Raw genomic sequence first — 27,560 nt, forward strand, 5'->3', positions numbered from 1 at the left:
TCACCTTTCTGACCAAAACAAGGTTCATTTATTCATCCATCATCATCAGTGCTCCACGCAGAGCTTGACTCTTTCACACCAGTAAAACGTTCCAGTAGTGTCCCCCATGCAATCACATCCGTTAGTGCCCCCTCGTCTCTTCGTGTTATCCGCATATAGTGTTCTTCAGCAGCACCCCATTGCATTAAATCTCGGATCCAGTAAGGGATGAAAGGGCTCCGGGCACTCATCCAGCCACTGGCCACTCTATGCTTAGCCAGTACCAGTGCTAGTTGTGTAATCCTATATGGAATAATCCTCCGCACTACACCTAGAAGACATGTGAAAGGCGTTACTTCTAGCCCCAATCCTGTTACCTCTTCTACTCTCCCAACCACCTCCCGCCAAAATCGGCGCACCATCCTATAGGAACAAGCCAAGTGCAGAAAGGAGGCATTTAATGCACCACATCTGTGACACCCAGCCCCTTTTGTTGGATTAATCTTATTAAGACGATCAGGTGTAATATACGTCCGGTGCACAAAATTGAAATGCAAAAGTTAAAACATGTTATTACATGACACCGTGTGCACCAGAGACAACGCCATAGCCCAGTCCACGTCCTCCATGGGGTCCCCCAGTTCACGCTCCCAAGCCCTACACGCAACACTCATCGCACCTGGTTGATCTCCCCAAAGAGCTTTCTAAAACCGAGTGATCAAATGAGTCCTCACCCCAATTTATTAGCCCACTCAACACCATCGATGCCGGAGGGGCCACCAGGAAACCACACCAGATCTCCCGAACCACGCTCTCCATTTTGGCATATTGCAAGAACTGTCCAGGACCCAACCCGAACGTGTTCCGAGCATCCTGAAAGAAGATAAACTCCCCATTGGGGTATAAGTCTCCCGCCACTTCACCTCCTCCCAGTCTCCAGCCATCCATTGACATTAGGTTATCCATGTCCCTAAAGGGGACTAAGTCCCAAATCTTTAATTTCCTATCAAACGGGGCACATCGAATCACCTTTCTAACGGCTTGCTCCCAAATCCAGGCAGTAGTTCTGACCAGATAGGGGACAGCAGAATCCGACAGACCACCTGTCATCAATACATAAGCAAACGCATTCCCACCCAGCATTCCTGTAAACAGTCTCTTCTCCCAATTGTCCGACTCAGTCATCCACTTTGCAGCATGATGTAAGTGAGCCGCGTAATAATAATATCTAATATTAGGAATAGCGAATCCTCCCTTTTCCATTTCCCTCTGCAGTGTCGATAGTGCCACCCTACTACGACGCCCAGCCCACAGCAGTGAAATCAATAAACTGTCTAGGCAGTTAAAGAGCCGAGCAGCTAGCGTAAACAGAGAATTCCGAACCAGGTAAAGACACCGCGGCAGGAACACCATCTTAGCCACTGCCACCCTCCCCATCACTGAAAGAGGCAGTCTATTCCAAAACGATACTGAGCGCTCAAGGCCATTCACCACTCATTCTACATTATGTTTTTCATGCACCGCCACAGTGTGAGTGACCCAGATACCCAAATATCTAAAGCTTTCGAGCTCCCACTTGAGCCCCACCCCGGTAAATCCTCCTGAGGAGCACCACAGAGAGACCCTAAAGGAAACAGAAGCGACTTCTTCCTATTCACCTGGAGACCAGACACTGCCCCAAAAGCCTCTAACAACCACAACAACAGAGGCAACAAAACACTTGGCTCTCAGAAGATATAGTAACGCATCATCAGCGTATAGGGAAATAATGTGGGTATTCTGTCCACCTGAATGCCCCAAGGTGCCAATTCCTCGCGGAGCCAGATCACCAGTGGTTCCACCGCTAAGGTGAAAAGAAGCTGTGAAAGTGGACATCCCTGCCTGATTCCCCTGCCAATCACCCAGGATTCCGAGAGCTGTCCTCCCACCCGAACACACGCGGAGGGTGCAGTATACAGCAGTCGCACCCACGCACAAAATTGTGGGACAAACCCCATTCCCCGCAGCACCGCTGTAAAGAAATGGCTCCCTGTTGCAGTTACCCCCCACGTTTTGCCTGATACTGATGCTGACTTGACTGAGAAGTGTGCTGGGACCCTGCGAACCAGGCCCCAGCACCAGTGTTCTTTCACCTAAAATGTACCATTGTTTCCACAATTGGCACAACCCTGGCACCTAGGTAAGTCCCTTGTAACTGGTACCCCTGGTACCAAGGGCCCAGATGCCAGGGAAGGTCTCTAAGGGCTGCAGCATGTCTTATGCCACCCTAGGGACCCCTCACTCAGCACAGACACACTGCTTGCCAGCTTGTGTGTGCTTGTGGGGAGAAAATGACTAAGTCGACATGGCACTCCCCTCAGGGTGCCATGCCAACCTCACACTGCCTGTGGCATAGGTAAGTCACCCCTCTAGCAGGCCTTACAGCCCTGAGGCAGGGTGCACTATACCCCAGGTGAGGGCAAAGGTGCATGAGCACTATGACCCTACAGTGTCTAAGCAAAACCTTAGACATTGTAAGTGCAGGGTAGCCATAAGAGTATATGGTCTGGGAGTCTGTCAAAAACGAACCCCACAGCTCCATAATGGGTACACTGAATACTGGGAAGTTTGGTATCAAACTTCTCAGAATAATAAACCCACACTGATTCCAGTGTTGGATTTATTAAAAAATGCACACAGAGGGCATCTTAGAGATGCCCCCTGTCTTTTACCCAATTCTTCAGTGCAGGACTGACTGGTCTGTGCCAGCCTGCTGCTGAGAGACGAGTTTCTGACCCCATGCGGTGAGAGCCTTTGTGCTCTCTGAGGACAGAAACAAAGCCTGCTCTGGGTGGAGGTGCTTCACACCTAGTGGAGATGCCCGCCCCCTGGACCCAGCCCCCACTTTTGGCGGCAAGTCCAGGAGAGATAATGAGAAAAACAAGGAGGAGTCACTGGCCAGTCAGGACAGCCCCTAAGGTGTCCTGAGCTGAGGTGACTCTGACTTTTAGAAATCCTCCATCTTGTAGAAGGAGGATTCCCCCAATAGGAATAGGGACGTGCCCCCCTCCCCTCAGGGAGGAGGAACAAAGAGGGTGTACCCACCCTCAAGGGCAGTAGCTGTTGGCTACTGCCCTCCCAGACCTAAACACACCCCTAAATTCAGTATTTAGCGGCTCCCCAGAACCTAGGAAATCAGATTCCTGCAACTTAAGAAGAAGAGGACTGCTGAGCTGAAAAACCCTGCAGAGAAGACGGAGACACCAACTGCTTTGGCCCCAGCCCTACCGGCCTGTCTCCCCCCCTTCCGAAGAAAACTGCTCCAGCGACGCTTTCCCCAGGACCAGCGACCTCTGAATCCTCAGAGGACTGCCCTGCTCTAAAAGGACCAAGAAACTCCCGAGAACAGCGGCCCTGTTCACCCAAGACTGCAACTTTGTTTCAAAGGAGCAACTTTAAACCAACAGAGTTTCCCGCCAGAAGCGTGAGACTTGCAACCCTGCACCCGGCGACCCCCGACTCGACTGGTGGAGAAACAACGCTACAGGGAGGACTCCCCAGCGACTCCAAGACTGTGAGTAACCAAAGTTGTCCCCCCTGAGCCCCCGCAGCGACGCCTGCAGAGGGAATCCCGAGGATCCCCCTGACTGCGACTGCCTGACTCTCAGATCCCGACGCCTGGAAAAGACCCTGCACCCGCAGCCCCCATGACCTGAAGGATCGGAACTCCAGTGCAGGAGTGACCCCCAGGAGGCCCTCTCCCTTGCCCAGGTGGTGGCTACCCCGAGGAGCCCCCCCCCTTGCCTGCCTGCACCGCTGAAGAGACCCCTTGGTCTCCCATTGATTCCTATTACAAACCCGACGCTTGTTTGCACACTGCACCTGGCCGCCCCCGTGCTGCTGAGGGTGTACTTTCTGTGTGGACTTGTGTCCCCCCCGGTGCCCTACAAAACCCCCCTGGTCTGCCCTCCGAAGACGTGGGTACTTACCTGCTGGCAGACTGGAACCGGGCACCCCCTTCTCCATTGAAGCCTATGTGTTTTGGGCACCACTTTGAACTCTGCACCTGACCGGCCCTGAGCTGCTGGTGTGGTAACTTTGGGGTTGCTCTGAACCCCCAACATTGGGCTACCTTGGACCCAAATCTGAACCCCGTAGGTGGTTTACTTACCTGCAAGAACTAACAATTACTTACCTCCCCTAGGAACTGTGAAAATTGCACTGTCTAGTTTTAAAATAGCTATATGTGTTTTATTTGAAAAGTATATATGCTATTGTGATTATTCAAAGTTCCTAAAGTACTTACCTGCAATACCTTTCATGCAAAGTATTACATGCAGAATTTGAACCTGTGGTTCTTAAAATAAACTAAGAAAATATATTTTTCTACGCAAAAACCTATTGGCCTGGAATTGTCTCTGAGTGTGTGTTCCTCATTTATTGCCTGTGTGTATGTACAACAAATGCTTAACACTACTCCTTTGATAAGCCTACTGCTCGACCACACTACCACAAAATAGAGCATTAGTATTATTTCTTTTTGCCACTATCTTACCTCTAAGGGGAACCCTTGGACTCTGTGCATACTATTCCTTACTTTGAAATAGTGCATACAGAGCCAATTTCCTACATTGGTGCATCAGCGGTGGGGTACAAGACTTTGCATTTGCTGGACTACTCAGCCAATACCTGATCACACGACAAATTCCAAAAATTGTCATTAGAAATTGATTTTTGCAATTTGAGCTATTTTTCTACATTTTTAAAAGTCCTGCTAGGGCCTTGTGTTAGTCCCTGTTAGCATTTCTTTTAGAGTTTACAAGTTTTGTGAAAGTTTGAATTAGGTTCTAGAAATAGTTTTAGATTCCTAAAAAGTATTCCAACTTTTAGAAACATAATGCCTGGTGCAGATGAGAATGTGGTGGAACTCGACCTCACACCTTACCTCCATCTTAAGATGAGGGAGCTAAGGTCTCTCTGCAAAATAAAGAAAATCCCAATTGGCTTAAGACTCTCCAAACAACAGCTCCAGGAGCTTTTGGCAGAGTTTGAAAAAGCCAACCCCTCTGAGGATGACACCCCAGAGGACGATGTTAGTGACTTGGAGGAGAATTCCCCCCTTCCAGTCCTAAATAGGGAACCCAGGGAACATCAATCCCTGATTCCAACTGTGATAGTCAGAGATGCTGCTTCCCTCACAGGAGGGGCCAGCACCTCTGAAATCACTGAGGATAGCCTCAGTGAAGAGGACATCCTGTTAGCCAGGATGGCCAAAAGATTGGCTTTGGAAAAACAGATCCTAGCCATAGAAAGGGAAAGACAAGAGATGGGCCTAGGTCCCATCAATGGTGGCAGCAACATAAATAGGGTCAGAGATTCTCCTGACATGCTGAAAATCCCTAAAGGGATTGTAACTAAATATGAAGATGGTGATGACATCACCAAATAGTCCACAGCTTTTGAGAGGGCTTGTGTAACCAGAAAAGTAAGCAGATCTCACTGGGGTGCTCTCCTTTGAGAAATGTTCACTGGAAAGTGTAGGGATAGACTCCTCACACTCTCTGGAAAAGATGCAGAATCTTATGACCTCATGAAGGGTACCCTTATTGAGGGCTTTGGATTCTCCACTGAGGAGAACAGAATTAGGTTCAGGGGGGCTCAAAAATCCTTGAGCCAGACCTGGGTTGATTTTGTAGACTACTCCGTGAAAACACTGGATGGTTGGGTAACTGGAAATGAAGTGCATGACTATGTTGGGCTTTATAATTTGTTTATGAAAGAACACATTTTAAGTAACTGCTTCAATGAAAAGTTGCATCAGTATCTGGTAGACCTAGGTCCAATTTCTCCCCAAGAATTGGAAAAGAAGGCAGACCACTGGGTCAAGACTAGGGTAACCAAAACTTCCACTGGGGGTGACCAAAAGAAAGGGGTTACAAAGCCTCCCCAGGAGAAAGTGGGTGACACTAGAAACAAAGAAAAAGAGTCCTCTGTAGGCCCCCAAAAACCAGACCAGGTGGGTGGGTCCCAAGACACAACCCAAAACAAAGGTGGGTACCAGGGTAAGAACTGGGATGCCACTAAGGCATGGTGCCATAACTGTAGACAGACAGGGCACCACACCAAGGACACTTCTTGTCCCAAAAACAAACCCCCTAGCAAAATCCCAGGGGTAACCAGTGTAGCCATTGGGGATGACTCCTCAGATGAGGAGGTCTTAATAGCCTTCAACTGGAAAAAGAGCCCAACAGGTGAGTTGGAGATTCCAGAGGGAAGTAGACACTTCCACCACCTACTGGTGAATGGAATCCCAGCCACTGCCCTGAGAGACACTTGTGCCAGTCACACTATTGTGCATGACAGGCTGGTGTTCTCAAACCAGTACATCCCAGGTGAGACTGCCAGAGTAAGAGTTAGCCCAGACAGGGTCACTGATAGGCCTGTGGCTTTTGTGCCCATAGAAGTGGGTGGGACTTTTAGCTGGAGAAGGGTGGTTGTCAGTACAGAGCTCCCCCTTGATTGTCTCCTTGGAAATGACTACCCAGAGGTTAGTCAGAGCCCAAGAGAGGAACTGGTCCAGTGCCAGTCCTCTCCCAAGGATTCTGGAGGTCCTGCCCCTACAGTAACTGCAAGCAGGCCCCAGAACAAAAAGAAAAGAAAACAGTGTAGGAAGGGTGGACAACCTTTAGCCAAGGTTCCAGCAAGCCAAGGAGATTCTGCTCCAGTAGGGGAGAACTCCAAAAGTGGCACTGATAAAGTCCAACCTGACCCACAAGAAGTCCTGGCTAGTCAGGCAACTGTTAAGGCTGAGTGGGTGGCTCCTCAGCTAACAGAAGAAAGAGTGGAAGAAGGGTGTTTACTACAAGATGTGGTAACCCCCCACTCTAATACAGCAGACAGGCACCCTGAACCCAAAGAAGCCTGTAACTTAGCCCCTTCCCTTGTAGGTGAAGAGCTAAAGGTGTGGTTCTGGGCACTGACAGCTGTCAGTGGCCTCTGCTGGGTGTTAGCCTTTATTGCTGCACTATCCTTGGCATGGTGGTCTGACCCCATGCCAAATAGCAAGTTAGGCCCCCTGGCCCTGTTGGTCATGGTGGGGTTACTCCAGCTCTGGGTAACCTCTTTGGGTAAGCTAGGGGTGACCCTGGCTAAGATAAGATTAGCAGAGGTGGATACCTCTAACCCCAAAATAGAGAGAATGGGTGGAGACATTAAAGACACAGACCAGAGGCAATTCAGACTAGGTCCTCTCACTGTGGAAGTGGGTCAGTTCCCCTGAGGGAATGACCTGAACAGGAGGATGTAAGGCAGAGTAGGCCCTGCAACAAACCAGCCTATTTCCTCTACTCTTCCTCGCCTGACAGACTAGGAAGACTCTCCCAGCTTTGGCTGAGTCTCCTGGCCTGTGGGCTGGGGGGGGGGGGGGGGGGGGGGGGGCTTGTGTAAAGAAATGGCTCCCTGTTGCAGTTACCCCCCACTTTTTGCCTGATACTGATGCTGACTTGACTGAGAAGTGTGCTGGGACCCTGCTAACCAGGCCCCAGCACCAGTGTTCTTTCACCTAAAATGTACCATTGTTTCCACAATTAGCACAACCCTGGCACCTAGGTAAGTCCCTTGTAACTGGTACCCCTGGGCCCTGATGCCAGGGAAGGTCTATAAGGGCTGCAACATGTCTTATGCCACCCTAGGGACCCCTCACTCAGCACAGACACACTGCTTGCCAGCTTGTGTGTGCTTGTGGGGAGAAAATGACTAAGTCGACATGGCACTCCCCTCAGGGTGCCATGCCAACCTCACACTGCCTGTGGCATAGGTAAGTCACCCCTCTAGCAGGCCTTACAGCCCTAAGGCAGGGTGCATTATACCCCAGGTGAGGGCATAGGTGCATGAGCACTATGCCCCTACAGTGTCTAAGCAAAACCTTAGACATTGTAAGTGCTGGGTAGCCATTAGAGTATATGGTCTGGGAGTCTGTCAAAAACAAACTCCACAGCTCCATAATGGCTACACTGAATACTAGGAAGTTTGGTATCAAACTTCTCAGAATAATAAACCCACACTGATTCCAGTGTTGGATTTATTAAAAAATGCACACAGAGGGCATCTTAGAGATGCCCCCTGTATTTTACCCAATTGTTCAGTGCAGGACTGACTGGTCTGTGCCAGCCTGCTGCTGAGAGACGAGTTTCTGACCCCATGCGGTGAGAGCCTTTGTGCTCTCTGAGGACAGAAACAAAGTCTGCTCTGGGTGGAGGTGCTTCACACCTCCCCCTGCAGGAACTGTAACACCTAGCAGTGAGCTTCAAAGGCTCAAGCTTCGTGTTACAATGCCCCAGGGCACTCCAGCTAGTGGAGATGCCCGCCCCCTGGAACCAGCCCCCACTTTTGGCGGCAAGTCCAGGAGAGATAATGAGAAAAACAAGGAGGAGTCACTGGCCAGTTAGGACAGCCCCTAAGGTGTCCTGAGCTGAGGTGACTCTGACTTTTAGAAATCCTCAATCTTGTAGAAGGAGGATTCCCCCAATAGGAATAGGGATGTGCCCCCCTCCCCTCAGGGAGGAGGCACTAAGAGGGTGTACCCACCCTCAAGGACAGTAGCCGTTGGCTACTGCCCTCCCAGACCTAAACACACCCCTAAATTCAGTATTTAGGGGCTCACCAGAACCTAGGAAATCAGATTCCTGCAACTTAAGAAGAGGACTGCTGAGCTGAAAAACCCTGCAGAGAAGACGGAGACACCAACTGCTTTGGCCCCAGCCCTACCGGCCTGTCTCCCCCCCTTCCGAAGAAAACTGCTCCAGCGACGCTTTCCCCAGGACCAGCGACCTCTGAATCCTCAGAGGACTGCCCTGCTCTAAAAGGACCAAGAAACTCCCGAGAACAGCGGCCCTGTTCACTCAAGACTGCAACTTTGTTTCAAAGGAGCAACTTTAAACCAACAGAGTTTCCCGCCAGAAGCGTGAGACTTGCAACCCTGCACCCGGCGACCCCAACTCGACTGGTGGAGAAACAACGCTACAGGGAGGACTCCCCAGCGACTCCAAGACTGTGAGTAACCAAAGTTGTCCCCCCTGAGTCCCCACAGCGACGCCTGCAGAGGGAATCCCGAGGCTCCCCCTGACCGCGACTGCCTGACTCTCAGATCCCGACGCCTGGAAAAGACCCTGCACCCGCAGCCCCCAGGACCTGAAGGATCGGAACTCCAGTGCAGGAGTGACCCCCAGGAGGCCCTCTCCCTTGCCCAGGTGGTGGCTACCCCCAGGAGCCCCCCCCCCCTTGCCTGCCTGCACCGCTGAAGAGACCCCTTGGTCTCCCATTGATTCCTATTACAAACCAGACGCTTGTTTGCACACTGCACCCGGCCGCCCCCGCGCTGCTGAGGGTGTACTTTCTGTGTGGACTTGTGTGTCCCCCCGGTGCCCTACGAAACCCCCCTGGTCTGCCCTCCGAAGACGTGGGTACTTACCTGCTGGCAGACTGGAACCGGGGCACCCCCTTCTCCATTGAAGCCTATGTGTTTTGGGCACCACTTTGAACTCTGCACCTGACCGGCCCTGAGCGGCTGGTGTGGTAACTTTGGGGTTGCTCTGAACCCCCAACGTTGGGCTACCTTGGACCCAAATCTGAACCCCGTAGGTGGTTTACTTACCTGCAAAAACTAACAATTACTTACCTCCCCTAGGAACTGTGAAAATTGCACTGTCTAGTTTTAAAATAGCTATATGTGTTTTATTTGAAAAGTATATATGCTATTGTGATTATTCAAAGTTCCTAAAGTACTTACCTGCAATACCTTTCATGCAAAGTATTACATGTAGAATTTGAACCTGTGGTTCTTAAAATAAACTAAGAAAATATATTTTTCTATGCAAAAACCTATTGGCCTGGATTTGTCTCTGAGTGTGTGTTCCTCATTTATTGCCTGTGTGTATGTACAACAAATGCTTAACACTACTCCTTTGATAAGCCTACTGCTCGACCACACTACCACAAAATAGAGCATTAGTATTATCTCTTTTTGTCACTATCTTACCTCTAAGGGGAACCCTTGGACTCTGTGCATACTATTCCTTACTTTGAAATAGTGCATACAGAGCCAACTTCCTACAACCGCCATGAGGTAGCCCCACTCCACCATGTCAAAGGCCTTCTCCGGGTCCAATTATGCTAGGACCAATTCATCTTCCGCACCCACAGTTTCATGCAACACATGTGCCAAGCAACTTAAGTTATAGGTCGTACTACGACCAGGAATAAAACCGCATTGATCATCATGCACCAAACTCCGGATCACTCCACGTAGCCGAGTAGCCAATATCTTGTACAGGATCTTAACATCACTATTCAGCATGGTAAGCGAGCGATAAGAGGAGGGGTAACCCGGATCCCCCCAGGCTTAAGCATTAAACACACGATGCCCTGGCACATGGTTTCCGGCAATATACCCCGCTCCCAGGCCTCCTCAAACACCGCCAACAACTTCTCTCGCAGAAGGAGGGAAAACGTTTGAGGGCTAACAATACTTTAGGAATCAATATAGTAATGATTGCTAAAGATGAAAATAAAGTATCTGGCACTTTGCTTGCAAGACTGCTCCAATTGCCTTGTATTGGAATGGCTGCTGATGCACTTCTTAAGAAAAGGCACCACTTCAAAATGACCACTTAACTGTGTGAGGCAACACAACTAGTCACAGAAAGCAATATCAAAGTGCATATAGGACTACTGAAACACCTAGTGTGAACCCATATGCAAAGTGAGTGCTGGTGCAAAGTGTAATGCCCTTGACGAATGAGTTACGATATCACCTGCCTAGTGTAAAAGTGCTACGTCTCTGAAAAGCAAGGGTGAGAACAGGAAAATAACCTATTTGAGAACGTGAGTGAAAGCATTCCCTCACACTCTACATTGCAAATTCTATGCTTTACCTGGATTTCTTCTGCTCGCATGCCATCCAACAGATAACGAAGTAATTCTTGACTATCTTGCTGCTGATATCCTCGAAATCGTACTGCTCTTTAAATATAAAATATAATAATATTATTATATATTTCTATATTTGAAAGCACAAGTTGTATAAAATGTAAAGAGTTGATCTTTCAGACCACAGGACACTTCAAATTGCCAAACTGTGAGTTGCCACTCGAGAATAAGTGAAGAAATACCATGATAGTCATATTTAACAACATAAAACGTGTATTTGTAAAACTCACACATGGCGTTCAGTGGCAGATGTTACCCAAACTCAATGGTACTCAGTTTAGCAACCTCAAGAGGATGAAAAGTTGAGTGGGTCAGCAAGGACCCAAATATTTGATCATGTAATCAAACACAGACTGCTCCCGTGGTTAAAATTAGCTCACAGAGTCAAAAGCTAATGTTTAAAAATACAGTTAAAGCATGAAGTCTTGACAAATCATTCTTTGGCCAGTCTACTACCTGCACACTTATGATTTACTTCTGATTCACAGTAGTAGCTGAGTGAAACAAATGGTTTCATATCTCAATTTCAAATGGATGGTGACAGGGGAAATAAAAAGCATTCCTTGCAAGAAAAAGATATGTTCTGACTCTTTTAGATTCCAAACTCATTAGTACAGATTAATAGAGAAAACAAAAATTAGCATGAAATCAAACCAGACTTCAAGGAAACCAGTATCAGTGGATGACTTGGCCAAAGACAGTAATGATTTAAGGACTGATCTTTTTGCCTGAAGACACCAAGGTAGTGTCAACACGAAGCCAAGGTAAGAATCACATTTACATAATCTGATCACCATAAAAACTGAAGGGGATTAATCAACTGCAAGTAAACAGTGCCCCTTAAGTAGAACACTCATGGGGCCTTTGAATGAAGTCAAAAGAAGGTATACCAGCAGGAAATTAAGCAGGTCAACACTTGGGACAGCTGCCGAGAGCATGTGGTGCTTTGTTTCCAAAAGCATGAATGTATTCATAAACTACAGGCCAACAAACTGGGAAATGGAGTATCACATGGGCAAAACAATTGTTGTGGAAATGCCAAGCTAAAAATACTTTATGTTAAATGATTTCTAATATAATTGTTTCAGCTCTCCATACATGCAAAGTAAATTTAATAAACATTTCAACAATCACAATATTCTTCATTTTGCAGGCAGACACCAACAACTGAACCAAAACATTTGAGTCTAAAGATGGCCCAGTATATTAGTTCTCAAGGCCCAGTATTTAACCTGCCTGCGTAGACAGCTAACTTAAATCATAGGAAACATATTCTACTAAAGTGTATTGTAGGAGGCTGGACTGGCTTGTAGTGAGTACCAAGGGGTACTTGCACCTTGCACCAGGCCCAGTTATCCCTTATTAGTGTATAGGGTGTCTAGCAGCTTAGGCTGATAGATAATGGTAGCTTAGCAGAGCAGCTTAGGCTGAACTAGGAGACGTGTGAAGCTACTACAGTACCACTTAGTGTCATATGCACAATATCATAAGAAAACACAATACACAGTTATACTAAAAATAAAGGTACTTTATTTTTATGACAATATGCCAAAGTATCTTAGAGTGTACCCTCAGTGAGGGGATAGGAAATATACACAAGATATATATACACAATAGCAAAAATATGCAGTATAGTCTTAGAAAACAGTGCAAACAATGTATAGTTACAATAGGATGCAATGGGGAAACATAGGGATAGGGGCAACACAAACCATATACTCCAAAAGTGGAATGCGAACCACGAATGGACCCCAAACCTATGTGACCTTGTAGAGGGTCGCTGGGACTATTAGAAAATAGTGAGAGTTAGAAAAATAACCCTCCCCAAGACCCTGAAAAGTGAGTGCAAAGTGCACTAAAGTTCCCCTAAGGACAAAGAAGTCGTGCTAGAGGAATAATGCAGGAAAGACACAAACCAGCAATGCAACAACTGTGGATTTCCAATCTAGGGTACCTGTGGAACAAGGGGACCAAGTCCAAAAGTCACAAGCAAGTCGGAGATGGGCAAATGCCCAGGAAATGCCAGCTGCGGGTGCAAAGAAGCTTCTACTGGACAGAAGAAGCTGAGGTTTCTGCAGGAACGAAAAGGGCTAGAGACTTCCCCTTTGGTGGACGGATCCCTCTCGCCTTGGAGAGTCGTGCAGAAGTGTTTTCCCGCCGAAAGAACGCCAACAAGCCTTGCTAGGCGCAAATCGTGCGTTTGGCGTTTTTGGACGCTGCTGGGGCCCAGGAGGGACCAGGAGGTCGCAAATTGGACCTGAAGAGAGAGGGGACGTCGAGCAAGACAAAGAGCCCTCACTGAAGCAGGTAGCACCCGGAGAAGTGCCAGAAACAGGCACTACGAGGATGCGTGAAACGGTGCTCGCCGAAGTTGCACAAAGGAGTCCCACGTCGCCGGAGACCAACTTAGAAAGTCGTGCAATGCAGGTTAGAGTGCTGTGGACCCAGGCTTGGCTGTGCACAAAGGATTTCCGCCGGAAGTGCACAGGGGCCGGAGTAGCTGCAAAGTCGCGGTTCCCAGCAATGCAGCCCAGCGAGGTGAGGCAAGGACTTACCTCCACCAAACTTGGGCTGAAGAGTCACTGGACTGTGGGGGTCACTTGGACAGAGTCGCTGGATTCGAGGGACCTCGCTCGTCGTGCTGAGAGGAGACCCAAGGGACCAGTGATGCAGCTTTTTGGTGCCTGCGGTTGCAGGGGGAAGAGTCCGTCGACCCACGGGAGATTTCTTCGGAGCTTCTGGTGCAGAGAGGAGGCAGGCTACCCCCACAGCATGCACAAGCAGGAAAACAGTCGAGAAGGCGGCAGGATCAGCGTTACAGAGTTGCAGTAGTCGTCTTTGCTACTATGTTGCAGGTTTGCAGGCTTCCAGCGCGGTCAGCAGTCGTTTCCTTATCAGAAGGTGAAGAGAGAGATGCAGAGGAACTCGGATGAGCTCTTGCATTCGTTATCTAAAGTTTCCCCAGAGACAGAGACCCTAAATAGCCAGAAAAGAGGGTTTGGCTACCTAGGAGAGAGGATAGGCTACTAACACCTGAAGGAGCCTATCAGCAGGAGTCTCTGACGTCACCTGGTGGCACTGGCCACTCAGAGCAGTCCAGTGTGCCAGCAGCACCTCTGTTTCCAAGATGGCAGAGGTCTGGAGCACACTGGAGGAGCTCTGGACACCTCCCAGGGGAGGTGCAGGTCAGGGGAGTGGTCACTCCCCTTTCCTTTGTCCAGTTTCGCGCCAGAGCAGGGGCTAAGGGGTCCCTGAACCGGTGTAGACTGGCTTATGCAGAATTGGGCACATCTGTGCCCAACAAAGCATTTCCAGAGGCTGGGGGAGGCTACTCCTCCCCTGCCTTCACACCATTTTCCAAAGGGAGAGGGTGTCACACCCTCTCTCAGAGGAAGTTCTTTGTTCTGCCATCCTGGGCCAGGCCTGGCTGGACCCCAGGAGGGCAGATGCCTGTCTGAGGGGTTGGCAGCAGCAGCAGCTGCAGAGAAACCCCAGGAAGGGCAGTTTGGCAGTACCAGGGTCTGTGCTACAGACCACTGGGATCATGGGATTGTGCCAACTATGCCAGGATGGCATAGAGGGGGCAATTCCATGATCATAGACATGTTACATGGCCATATTCGGAGTTACCATTGTGAAGCTACATATAGGTAGTGACCTATATGTAGTGCACGCGTGTAATGGTGTCCCCGCACTCACAAAGTTCAGGGAATTGGCTCTGAACAATGTGGGGGCACCTTGGCTAGTGCCAGGGTGCCCTCACACTAAGTAACTTTGCACCTAACCTTTACCAGGTAAAGGTTAGACATATAGGTGACTTATAAGTTACTTAAGTGCAGTGTAAAATGGCTGTGAAATAACGTGGACGTTATTTCACTCAGGCTGCAGTGGCAGGCCTGTGTAAGAATTGTCAGAGCTCCCTATGGGTGGCAAAAGAAATGCTGCAGCCCATAGGGATCTCCTGGAACCCCAATACCCTGGGTACCTCAGTACCATATACTAGGGAATTATAAGGGTGTTCCAGTAAGCCAATGTAAATTGGTAAAAATGGTCACTAGCCTGTTAGTGACAATTTGAAAGTAATGAGAGAGCATAACCACTGAGGTTCTGGTTAGCAGAGCCTCAGTGAGACAGTTAGGCACCACACAGGGAACATATACATGCACACCTATGAGCACTGGGGCCCTGTGTGACAGGGTCCCAGTGACACATACATATAGGCCACAAACCTATGAGCACTGGGGTCCTGACCAGCAGGATCCCAGTGACACATAACAACCATACTGAAAACATAGTGTTTTCACTATGAGCACTGAGGCCTGGCTATCAGGATCCCAGTGAGACAGTGAGACAGTGAAAACAGTGACAAACACCCTGACATACACTCACAAACAGGCCAAAAGTGGGGGTAACAAGGCTAGAAAGAGGCTACCTTCTCACATGTATGTACAGCAAAATTGACATCTGGTAGAGACAATATCAAGTTGCAGATTCCTTACCTTAGAATTGCCTCCAGGCGTCAGTCTGGATACAGAGATTTTTTTCGAGCAGTACCCATGCGCGCCATTAGGTGGTGTTGATCACCTCCGCGTCTGTCCTCGTCCGCGCAGGACATGACGTCGCGGTACATATATATGCACCACCCCAGGCGCTGATGTCAGTTTCTTTTCACGACTTTCCACGCCAGAAGCGCAGGGCCATGAAGAACACTGACCACTATTGCATGAAAACTGAGGTCCTGAAAAGGGGAGTACCTGCCCCTAGAAATCAGTTCGCAAAGCAGGGAGGAAAGAGGGTTCGGTAAGGAATTTTGGGTCCAGGTGGTGGAGTCTCTCCTCTTTCTTAAAATGATGTGGGGGTGCATAAAAAGTAGGCAAGGTGATGGATTGGCCTACATGAAAGGGCATGGCCACTTAGGGCAAAATGGAAGCCCTTGTGTGAAGCACCACTTTGTCAGGATAGATGGAAAGGTAGGGTGGCTTAGATGACAATGCCTGCAGCTCACTCACCCTGTGGGCAGAGGTAATGGCCACAAGGAAGGCTGTGACAAGGAGAGAAGTCAGAGAGGACAGTTGTGGAGAGGCTCGAAAGGAGAGCACATTGGGAAGGTCAAAACCAAATTCAAGTCCCAAGCATAATGAATGGGGACGGAGGGAACATGAGTAAGGCCTTTGAGGAACCTAGTTACAATAGGAGACTTAAACATAGAAGGTTGATTAGGCAACTGCAAAAAAGCAGAAATGGCGGACAGATAATGCCCATAGCAGAGCTCTCCTGGGCCAGAGAAAGTATGAACAATACCTGAGAAAGAGGGGCAGAAGGTGGGGGGGTCAACAGATTTGTCTGTGCACCAAGCCACAAATTTCTCCCGAAAGGCGTATACTGTTTTGATGGAGGGACGCCTGGCTGCCGAGATTACATTACAGACTTGGGGAGGAAGGTCGAAGGCTGTCAATTGTCGCCTCTCAATCTCCACGCAAGAAGGTGAAGAATTGATGGGTTGTGGTGGAGAACCCTCCCCTGCGGCTGGGAAAAAGATCCTCCCAAAGAGGCAATCTGAGCGGAGGATCGATGGCCATGCTCAGAAGCTCGGGATACCAAACTCTTCCTGCCCACTCCGGAGCCATAAGGATGACTTGCGCCCAGTCATTCTTGATCTTTTTGAGAACTCTGGGCAGAACTGGTATGGGCGGAAAGGCATTCAGAAGGCCTGAGTTCCATTCGAGGAGAAAAGCGCCACTAAGCAACTGCCGCCTTGGAAACTCCAACGTGCAATACTGCTGACATTGCGCGTTCTCTGGGGAGTCAACCAGATCTACCCAAGGCTCTGCCCACTCCTGATGGAGACGCCATTCATGATACACTAAGCATTGTCAGCTGAGTTTGTCTGCTCTGGCGTTCAGAGAGCCTGCCAGATGTTGAACCACCAGGGAAATGCCCTGTTGTTCCAGCCACGTCCGGAAGTGCAGAGCCTCCTGACAAAACGTCCACAACCCCACACGGCCCTGCTTGTTGCAGTAACACATGGCGGTGGTGCGGTCTGTGAACACCTGCACTACCTTTCCCTTGAGGAATGGAAGAAATGTATTCAATGCTAATCTGATCGCACAGAGTGCCAACAGGTTGGTGTTGAATCCAGACTCTGCCGGGAACCAGATGCCTCCGATCTCTGCCTCACAAAGGCTACGCCAGCCCAGGAGTGACACATCTGCCACTACTGTCAGATCTGGTTGGGGGAAGGGAGAGGGATCTGCTTCTAAACCAATAGCAGTTCGTTAGCCACCACTGCAGAGTTCCCTCCAAGACCTGGACCATGTCGGAGAGATTCCCCTGATGCTGCGACCACTGCATCCTCAGGTCCCACTGCAGAGCCCGCATATGCCATCTGGCATGTGTCAACAGCAGGATGCAGGAGGCCATGATGCACAACAGCTTCAGAGTCTTTCTCACCGAAATCCAGGATAGAGGCTGAAGCATCAGTATCATAGCCTGAATATCCTGGACTCGCCGCTTGGGAGGGTAAGCCTGAAACTGCACTGTGTCCAGAACAGCTCAGATGAAAGGGAGCATCTGAGAGGTAGTCAGGTGTGACTTTGGCACTTATATAATGAATCCTAGCGAATGCAGGTGGTCCGCCGTAGTCTGGAGGTGAGAGACGACAGCCTGGGGAGAGCCCACTTTCAACAGCCAGTTGTCGAGATAGGGGAAGACTGAAACCCCTAATCTGCGCAGGTGAGTTGCGACCGCCGCCATCACCTTGGTGAACACTCGAAGAGCGCCGGTAAGACCAAAGGGAAGCAAGGTGAACTGAAAGTGCTCGTGGCTTACTGTGAACCACAAGTCTGTGGGCAGGCAGGACAAGAATATAGACATTAGTGTCCTGCAATTCCAATGCTATCATCCAGTTTCCTGGGTACAGGGCAGAAACAGCCTGGGCCAGACTGAGCATTCTGAAGTTCTCATTTTTGAGGAATAGATTGAGGAACTGAAGGTCTGGGATACGGCAGAGGCCCTTATCCTTTACTGGTACCAGAAAGTAATAGGGGTTACAACCACACCCTACTTCTGGCCCAGGAACCCTCTCTATGCCTCCCATGGCAAAGAAAGCCATAACTGCCACGCTGGAGAAAGGACAGGTGATCCTCCGTCATCCAATAGTGTAAAGATGGCATGGTTGGAGGGGTAGTGTTGAAGGGGAGGGAGTAGCCCCTTTAGACTATCTGCAAAACCCACCTGTCTGAGGTGATGGGTTGACAGCCGAGCAGGTGATGGCGAGTCCTGCCTCCGACTAGCCCCTGAAAGGGAGTCAGACTAGGAACGTTTAGAAGCTGCTGCAGAGAGGGGCATGGTGGACTGGCTGGACCACTGGCTCCCTGATCCACAAGTCGGTGGATCCCACGCACCAGGCCATGCAGAGGCTGGGCAGCCTGTGCAGCACTGTGGCTGGACGGGAATGGACGTGGTTGGGCACCCCTTCCGTAGCCATGAAAGGGGCGAAAAGCAGACTGAGGCGGGATGAGGGGCCGTCGCAAGGACCTGTTCGTAGCACAAGTATCCTTCAACTGCTCGAGCGCCGAGTCTGCTTTTGCTCTAAAGAGATGGGTGCCATTAAAGGGCGTGTCCGTAAGATTGGCTTAGATATCCCCAGAAAAGCCAGATGTCCTCAAACAGGGGTGGAGCCAAGGGCCACTGTTGATGAAACCGCCCTGCCTAGTGAGTCAGTTGTGTCCAGTCCACATCGGATCGCGAACTCTGCTGCATTTCTTCCATCAGCAACGGCTTGGGAAATAACAGCCGTGGCCTCCTCCGGGATCTGTGGTACCACTTGTGCAACCATATCCCACAGCATGTGGGAGTAACAGCCCAAAAGACATGCAGTGTTGACGGACCGCAATGCCAGGCTGGCAAAAGAAAACATCTTCTTCCCAAGTGGGTCCAGCTCTTGGATTCCCAATCCAGGAGTGCTGAAGGGAACGCACAATGGGAAGTGGAGGATTGGATAACAAAGCTCTCAGGGGTGGGATGTTGCATAAGAAATTTCCATTTGCCTGGAGCAGGGCGATGGCAGCAGACAATTTTCCTTTACACAGGAGCCCCTGTGTTGGGCTTGGACCAAGTTCCCAGTAGGACATCTGTAAGGGCTTCAGTGAATGGGAGCAGGGGTTCAGAGGATGAAGCGCCAGGTTAAAGCACCTCTCAGGAGGTTCGTCCTGACTGCCAACAATGGCAACTCAAGGTCCAGGACCTCAGCTGCTCTTCGCACCAGCATTGATTATGACAACCCTCCTCCGTAGCAACGGTAGGGGGAGAAAGCATGCCAATATCTAGGGAGGTATCCAGCCCACTGGCTTCACCCAAGTCCATACGCCAGTCCATAGGAAAAAGGCTCAGGATCAAACATAGGCGGCCTGGCTCATGTCGATGCCAGAGTCTGCATCGTACAACACCCATCCTGCTCCGTGTCAGAGTCAGCAATGAGAATGGGGACATGCCACCCGGGGTCATGAGTGGCGCTGGAAGCCTCAGGACCGGCCCAGATCCAAGCATGGATCCATGTCTCCCCCTCGGAGCCGAGCCGAAGCCGCAGGTCCAGAACCCGAAAGGGCCCCTTCTGATTCCGCAGGGCCCAAAGGTGGGCCAGCAGTGTTGACTACCCTAAAATGAGGAGCATGGCCTCATAGAACTCGTTCAGTTGGGCAGGGGTTGCTCTGGCTCCTAGAAACTCAGGGAGGCAACAAGACCACCCAGACGCAGGCTCCACAGAGGGAGGCCTAGAACGACGACGCTTCCTCATCTCGTTGGTCGACCGACGAGGGGAAGTCAAGAATGTTTCATCTTCTTTGACTTCTTCTTATGACTTAACTTACCAGATCATCCTGAGGACTTGGAGTGCGATGACGAGGAGAGGGGACTCTGCAACCGATCCCAAGACCTTCTTCTTGACCAAGACCGTGACTTGCGCAGAGTAGAGGCCCATGCCGCCGTCCGCTTTAGTGAATGCTCCCTCAAAGCCTTCGGATGCATGGCCTGACACTTAGAGCACAACTTCGGGTTGTGGTCACACTCTAGGTACCAAAGGCACACAAGGTGTGGCTCCATCATGGACATTGCTCGATGAAAGGACCTGCAGCGCTTGAGCCCGGTTTTCCTCAATGACATCCTTCAACGCACCAGGAGTTAAAAACTCGAAAAAACTTTGAAAAACTTTGAAAAAAGTTGAAAAACTCCAGCCAAAAACTCACTGAGGGTTGGGCTATCGTCAGATCAGCGCTGGCTGATGCAGAAAAAAAACAACTGACGTCAGAGCGCTGTTGTGGTGCTTATACAGATAGTGCAACATCATATCCGGCGCAGACAACTGACTCTGAGCCTTTCGACACCACCTAACAGTGCGCAGGGGTACTGCTTGAGAAAAATCTCCGGATCCAGACTGACGCCTGGGGAAATTCTAAGGTAAGGAATCTGTAACTAGATGCCTCTATTAGATACCGAAAAAATAGCAATGAAAGTGTATAAAGTTTAGGCACAGAGTAGGGTTAGGATGTAGAACTGAGCTTTGTTTTAGTATTATTTTGTAGGGATTGGTTTTGAGTTAGGAGTAGGGTTGGCAATTTAGTTGGAATAGCTTTATATGCTTTTAGAACACAATGGGGGTCATTACAACATTGGCGGTAAAAGCCGCTTACCGCCGGGCAGAAGACCGCCAATACACCGCGGCGGCGGCGGGAGAACGCCACAGCTATTATGACACACATCACGGAATCTGCCGAAATTCAGACACCCACACAAGTCCGCCACACCAAAGGTCATCTATAAATATGCAGAAACAAATCCTCCACCTCCACGCCAACAGAAACACGCCCATGCTATTACGACCCACGAATCCACGCGGCGGTCTTTCAACCGCGGTATTCCATTGGCGGTACACACCGCCGCGCTCAAAATACACACACTTCTCCAAAATACCGCCACATTGGACAATTCAAAATACACACACCTGATACACATACAAACACCACTCCCACACATCCAATACAATATAAAACACACACTCACATCACCCACAAACCCCTACGACCACAAATTAGAGACGAAGGCCAGAGCGAGACAGCACAGAATAGATAACACCATCACACAGAGGCACACTACACCATCACCCACACAACATCCACGCACAAAACAGCACATACCACTACACTCACCACACTCATCAACACATACACCACCCCACACATCACACACACCACCCCATGTCATGCCAAAGACACCCCCGCTTCTCAGAGGAGGAGCTCAGGGTCATGGTGGAGGAAATCATCAGAGTAGAGCCACAGCTATTTGGCGCACAGGTACAGTACACATCCATAGCCAGGAAGATGGAGCTATGGCAAAGAATAGTCGACAGGGTCAACGCTGTGGGACAGCACCCAAGAAATAGGGAGGACATCAGGAAGAGGTGGAACGACCTACGGGGGAAGGTGCGTTCAACGGTATCCAGGCACCACATCGCGGTACAGCGGACTGGCGGCGGACCCCCACCTCCTCCCCCACAACTAACAACATGGGAGGAGCAAGTCTTGTCCATCTTGCATCCTGAGGGCCTCGCAGGAGTCGTCGGAGGAACGGACACTGGTAAGTCTAATCTTCACTATCATATCCCCCACCCTACCTGCATGCTATCACACCCCCCCACCCTCACACCCTCCCCTATCACCCTAACTCCTCACTAATCTACCCATAACACCAACCACCCATCCCAACCCCAAGACCTGCATGACACAACTAAGCATGGACACCCATCACTAAAGCATGCCCACTGCACAGACCCACAACACCCCCCAACCATCACCACACAAGCCCCCACACAGGAATGCCTGCACTGGGGTTCACGCACACCCAACCATTGCACACCATGAAACACACACATGCAATAATCATGTTCACATACCCCTGCAGGAACCCGAAGGAACGTCACCACACCAGAGGGTCCAGACAACACAACTCCATCCCCAGAAGAGGCCCACAGTGACGACAGCAGCTCTGCCCTACTGGATCTTGATGACCAGCCCGGACCATCGTGGGCCTCAGGACAGTCGGTTCCCCTTGCCCAGCCACAGCCCAACACCGAACTGCCACCCTCTGGGAACACCAGCACAGCACCCACCCAGCGGACCCATACCTCCCTACCCAGGACAGGTCAATCAGCGGTGTGTCCACCACTACAGGGCACCCAGGCTAACCCACCACCCCAACAACAACAGGGACCTGGGGGCAGTGGTAGTGGGCACACGGTCTAGGGGACGGAGGCACAGGAACACAGGGGAACTGGGAGGGCTACTGTGCGACAGGGGGCGGACAGGCCAAGGGAACCCACTCTCCACGAGGCCCTATGCTCCATCATGGGAGCATACCACCACTCCCAGGAGACAATGGCAACGGTCCTGGACAAGTTGCAGGAGACCCTGCATCTGCAGGAGGAGCAGTATTTGGGGTTCAGGGAGGAGCTCAGGACCATCGGCTCCGCCCTGGCCACCATCGTAGGGGTGCTGACGGACATTCAAAAGACCTTGAGGGACACCGTGGCACTCCAAGGGGCCCCTGACACTAGCCAGGACGATGAAATGCCCACCATCTCCGCCGGCGCTAGTGGACAGGACGCCCCGCCACAGGACCACCACACCAGCACCCCAACCCCTGCAGACGGACAATCACCACGCAAGCGGGCCCTGAGCAAGGACAGAGCAAGATGGCAAGACCCCCGCCAGGAAACAAGACTACCCTGATTGTCCCCCCACTGTCCCAGTTTGTTACCCTGTCCAGATTGGAACTGCCCCAGCTCCACTTCCAATGGCCAGATGTGCAATGTACCTGTGAGACTAATAGACTGGACTCTGCCATGGACATTATTCCACCATGACCTCTCCCCATTTCACAACCCCCCTACATTTTTATGCACTTCAATAAACACCCTTGAAACCTTAATAATATTGGAGTCAGTCAATGATTGTGAACTTTGTATTGTCAATTACAGTGTTAAAAAAGGTTACCCATTGGAAGGTCAACATACCAATGTCACACATCACAAGCCTTTCAAGGGTGCAAGCTGTTGACACGTAGGTCAACACATTAGTGAAACTGAAATGGAAGGGGACAACTCAGTTAACAAATAGGGAGTGAAATGTAGGTACAGGATAGAGGTAGACGTGTGAAATGTAATATAATGTGAAACATGAAATTGTACTCACCTGTGTCTCATTGAAAATATTGCTGTATGACTGACTCCCTGTTGTCGTTTTCATATTCATCAGCTTCCTCCTCATCACTGTCCACAGGCTCCCCCGCTGCAACAACACCGTCATCTGGATCATCCTCCTGCAGAAAAGGCACCTGGCGTCGCAATGCCAAGTTATGGAGCATGGAGCAGGCGATGATGATGTCGCACACCTTCTTCGGTGAGTAGAATAGGGACCCACATGTCATATGGAGGCACCTGAACCTGGCCTTCAGGAGGCCGAAGGTCCGCTCAATTACCCTCCTAGTCCGCCCATGGGCCTCATTGTAGCGTTCCTCTGCCCTGGTCCTGGGATTCCTCACTGGGGTCAGTAGCCAGGACAGGTTGGGGTAACCAGAGTCCCCCAATAGCCATACACGGTGCCTCTGGAGTTCACCCATCATATCAGGGATGCTGCTATTCCGCAGGATGTAGGCGTCATGCACTGAGCCAGGGAACATTGCATTTACCTGCGAGATGTACTGGTCTGCCAAACAGACCATCTGGACATTCATGGAATGATAACTCTTCCGGTTCCTGTACACCTGTTCATTCCTGCGGGGGGGACCAGAGCTACATGGGTCCCATCAATGGCACCTATGACGTTGGGGATATGTCCGAGGGCATAGAAGTCACCTTTCACTGTAGGCAAATCCGCCACCTCAGGGAAAATGATGTATCTCCTTACGTGTTTCAGCAAGGCAGCCAACACTCTGGACAAGACGTTGGAAAACATAGGCTGGGACATCCCTGATGCCATGGCCACTGTTGTCTGAAAAGACCCACTTGCAAAGAAATGGAGCACTGACAGCACCTGCACGTCAGGGGGTATTCCAGTCGGATGGCGGATTGGTGACATCAGGTCAGGCTCCAACTGGGTACATAGTTCCCGGATTGTGGCACAGTCAAACCGGTAGGTCACGATGACATGTCGCTCTTCCATTGTCAACAGGTCCACCAGCGGTCGGTACACCGGCGGATTCCGCCATCTTCCAATATGTCCCAACTGACGGTGCCTAAGAAGGACAACAGCGAAAAAACTGTCAGCATTCCTCCAGGTATGTACCCACAGTCATACACAAGACTACACCAGACAATTAACCCATCCGGGAAAGGTTTTGAGTGTAGGCCTCTGTATGTGTGACGCAGTAGTAAATGAAGCCATGTGGGCCCCTGAAATGGCGGCTGCCTGACCTCTAAAATGGGACAATGGAATTGTGGGCTAACTGCGCTGGCGTTGCACACCGTCGCGGTAGGCGGTCGTAGAGCGCGGCGCAATGCTGCATTGGTTAACATTGGACCCTATGGGTCCCAGGAGCCAATGAACAGGTGCGCTGGCGATGATGATGCGCACCGCCGCGGACGTCACCACCATTTTCTATCTGTTCAATCACTAGATACCTGACCTTCGACAGGAGAGGACCTACACTGCTAGTGCTGCTGTGACCTCGGTATGGAAGTGACTATGGCTGCTGCGTCTGGGGAAAGGGCCCCTGCCTTCACTGCACAGGAGTTGGAGAAACATGTGGATGGGGGACTCCCCCAGTATACGCTACTCTACGGTCCTCCAGACCAACAGGTTAGTACACAGGGAGCACGTTGTATGGGCTAGGCCTGGGTGGAGAGGGCTGGGTGGATGAGGGAAGGGGGCAGAGTACATAGAACAGTCATGCATGGGGATGAATGGGCCACAGGGATAGAGTTGGGAGGGGGACAATTACAACGACGGTGCAGTAGGTAATGACTGTTCCTCTTTCCTTGTGCATGTCATGTAGGTCAGCGCCCACCAGAAGAGGGACATTTGGCGTGCCATCGCCAAGGAGGTCCGGACCCTGGGGGCCCACCATAGACGGGGCACCCACTGCCGGAAGAGATGGGAGGACATTCGCCGCTGCAGCAAGAAGACGGCGGAGGCTCAGCTGGGGATGGCCTCCCAACGTGGATGGGGTGCCTGTCGCACCATGACCCCCCTGATGTTCCGGATCCTGGCGGTGGCCTACCCGGAGTTGGATGGGCGCTTAAGGACATCACAGCAGACACAAGGGGGTGAGTTCAACCTCATGCAATGGACTTTGCGTGCTGTGGAGCTGTCTGAGTGGGGGTGGTGGGCTGTGGGTGTCCCTAGGCCAGGGCGAATTAGGTAGGCAAGGCCCCTCTGTTATGTAGGCCATGTGGCACTCTACCCCAGCTCAAAAAAAAGGCAAATTGATTTATAGTTGCCCCTTTACCATCCATGTGGGCAGATGTCTACCATTGCCATGTAGGCCATTTCCCAGGAATTGCATGTGCAGAGGGCAGGACCACGGCGTAATGCAGGGGGCTGCTGCGTTTGTCTTGTCCGCCAACGGTAGCGGTATGCCATGCACTAAAACTCTCTTTCTTCTGTCTCCACCCTTTTTCTGCTCTCCCTGTCCTTCTGTACATCAGCATCATTAGGCGGAGGTACAGTGGCACCGGAGCACGAGGGAGCTGCATCCCACATGGCCATGGAGGGCCACACCACAGACTCTGATTTCACCAGTGGGACGGAGGGCGAGGGGAGCTTCACGTCGGCCACAGGATCACCAAACAGCAACACGGACTCGTCCGCCGATGGGAGCTCCCCTGTGGTGGCGGCACCATCTGTGCGCCCCACTTCTACAGGTACAGCCCCACCTCCCCTACCAGCACCGCCCTCCCAGCAGCCCCTCAGCGTTCGCCCCATCCCCGCTTACCCAGGAGGGTGGGCATCACCTTCGCCCCAGGCACCTCAGGCCCTGCCCCTGTCACCCCTGCTGCCCTCAGTGAGGAGGCCATTGACCTCCTCAGGTCACTCACTGTTGGGCAGTCTACCATTGTGAAAGCCATCCAGGGTGTAGAACGAGAGTTGAAACACGGTAATGCATTCCTGGAAGGCATTCATTCTGGTCAGGCTGTCCTTCAGCGAACCCTGCAATCTCTGGCCTCAGCACTGATGGCAGGCATTGTCCCTGTGTCCAGCCTCCCCCCTCCAACTTCCTCCACCCAGACACAATCCCCTGTACCCCAGCCCATCCCAAGCACACCTACAGACCAGCATGCACACAAGTCAACACCCAAAAGTAGCTCAAGCAAACATAGGCACCACACAAGCATCAGACCCATACAGACACAGCAACATTCACTGTCTCCACTGTGTCCCCCTCCTCCTCTTCTCCCTCCTCCCTCCCAGTCTCGTCTACACACACACACCTGCATGCACCACATCTTCAGGCACTAGGACTCGCACCAGGACACCCAGCACCACAAGCCGCTCACCTGCACTCACCACCTCCACTGCCATATACACACCCCCCGTGTCCCCCCCCCAGTGTGTCTGTGACGCCCCCTCCCAAAGTACACAAACGCCGGCAATCACTCACCCAACATCCATCCACCTCACGACAGCCTCCAGTACCTGCACCTGCACCCAAAACAGCTAAAGTGACACCACCTACAACCACCTCCTCTTCCTCCACTCCCAGAGCCCCTCCAACTACCCATCCCAGTGTACGTCAGAAACTGTCCCTATGTCAAATTGACCTTTTTGCCCCCCCCCCAATTCATCAGTCCCGCCGTAGCGCCTCAGCCAAAAAGCCTCCAGTACCAGTGGTGCGTGTTCCAGGTTTTTGGAGTGCCCCGTCCACCAGGGCAGGCAGTAGGATCCGGAGCCAAGGCACTGTCAGCCCACCCCCTGTGAAGGCTCAGAAATTGGAGATTGGACGACGGGACCGTGTCAAGTCTCCTGGTGGTACAAACAGTGAAATGGGATCCAAGGTGATTGGTGAGTCATCTGTAACTCAAAAGAAGGTGGGGAAGGTCCAGAGGAAGTCTCCCCAACCTGTTGTGAGTGTCACGGCGGAGAAGTGCGCCATCATTTCCGGCGGTCCAGACACAACCGCCAGCACCGTCGTTACTGGTCAGGAGACCACCGCCAGAGTCATAGCCCAGGAGGGCCCAAGTATTGTCACTGGTCCAGAGACCACCGCCGGAGTCATAGCCCAGGAGGGCTCAAGTATCGTCACTGGTCCAGAGACCACCGCCGGAGTCATAGCCCAGGAGGGCTCAAGTATCGTCACTGGTCCAGAGACCACCGCCGGAGTCATAGCCCAGGAGGGCTCAAGTATCGTCACTGGTCCAGAGACCACCGCCGGAGTCATAGCCCAGGAGGGCTCAAGTATCGTCACTGGTCCAGAGACCACCGCCAGAGTCATAGCCCAGGAGGGCCCAAGTATCGTCACTGGTCCAGAGACCACCGCCAGAGTCATAGCCCAGGAGGGCCCAAGTATCGTCACTGGTCCAGAGACCACCGCCAGTCATAGCCCAGGAGGGCTCAAGTATCGTTACTGGT

The 27,560-nt window shown here is 51.2% G+C and overlaps 1 protein-coding gene across 3 annotated transcripts in view; it reads right to left on the reverse strand.

Moving 5' to 3' along the window:
• USP16 (ubiquitin specific peptidase 16) overlaps positions 1-27,560 on the reverse strand; it is a 318,997-nt gene that overhangs the window by 167,119 nt on the left and 124,318 nt on the right. For all 3 annotated transcript variants that reach the window (XM_069204074.1, XM_069204073.1, XM_069204072.1), the window contains exon 9: positions 10,890-10,977. In XM_069204074.1, coding sequence (XP_069060175.1) covers positions 10,890-10,977 — 88 coding nt within the window. The remainder of the gene's footprint in view (positions 1-10,889; positions 10,978-27,560) is intronic.

This window comes from Pleurodeles waltl, chromosome 8 (genome assembly GCF_031143425.1).
Source record: "Pleurodeles waltl isolate 20211129_DDA chromosome 8, aPleWal1.hap1.20221129, whole genome shotgun sequence".
NCBI classification, from domain to species: Eukaryota; Metazoa; Chordata; class Amphibia; order Caudata; family Salamandridae; genus Pleurodeles; species Pleurodeles waltl.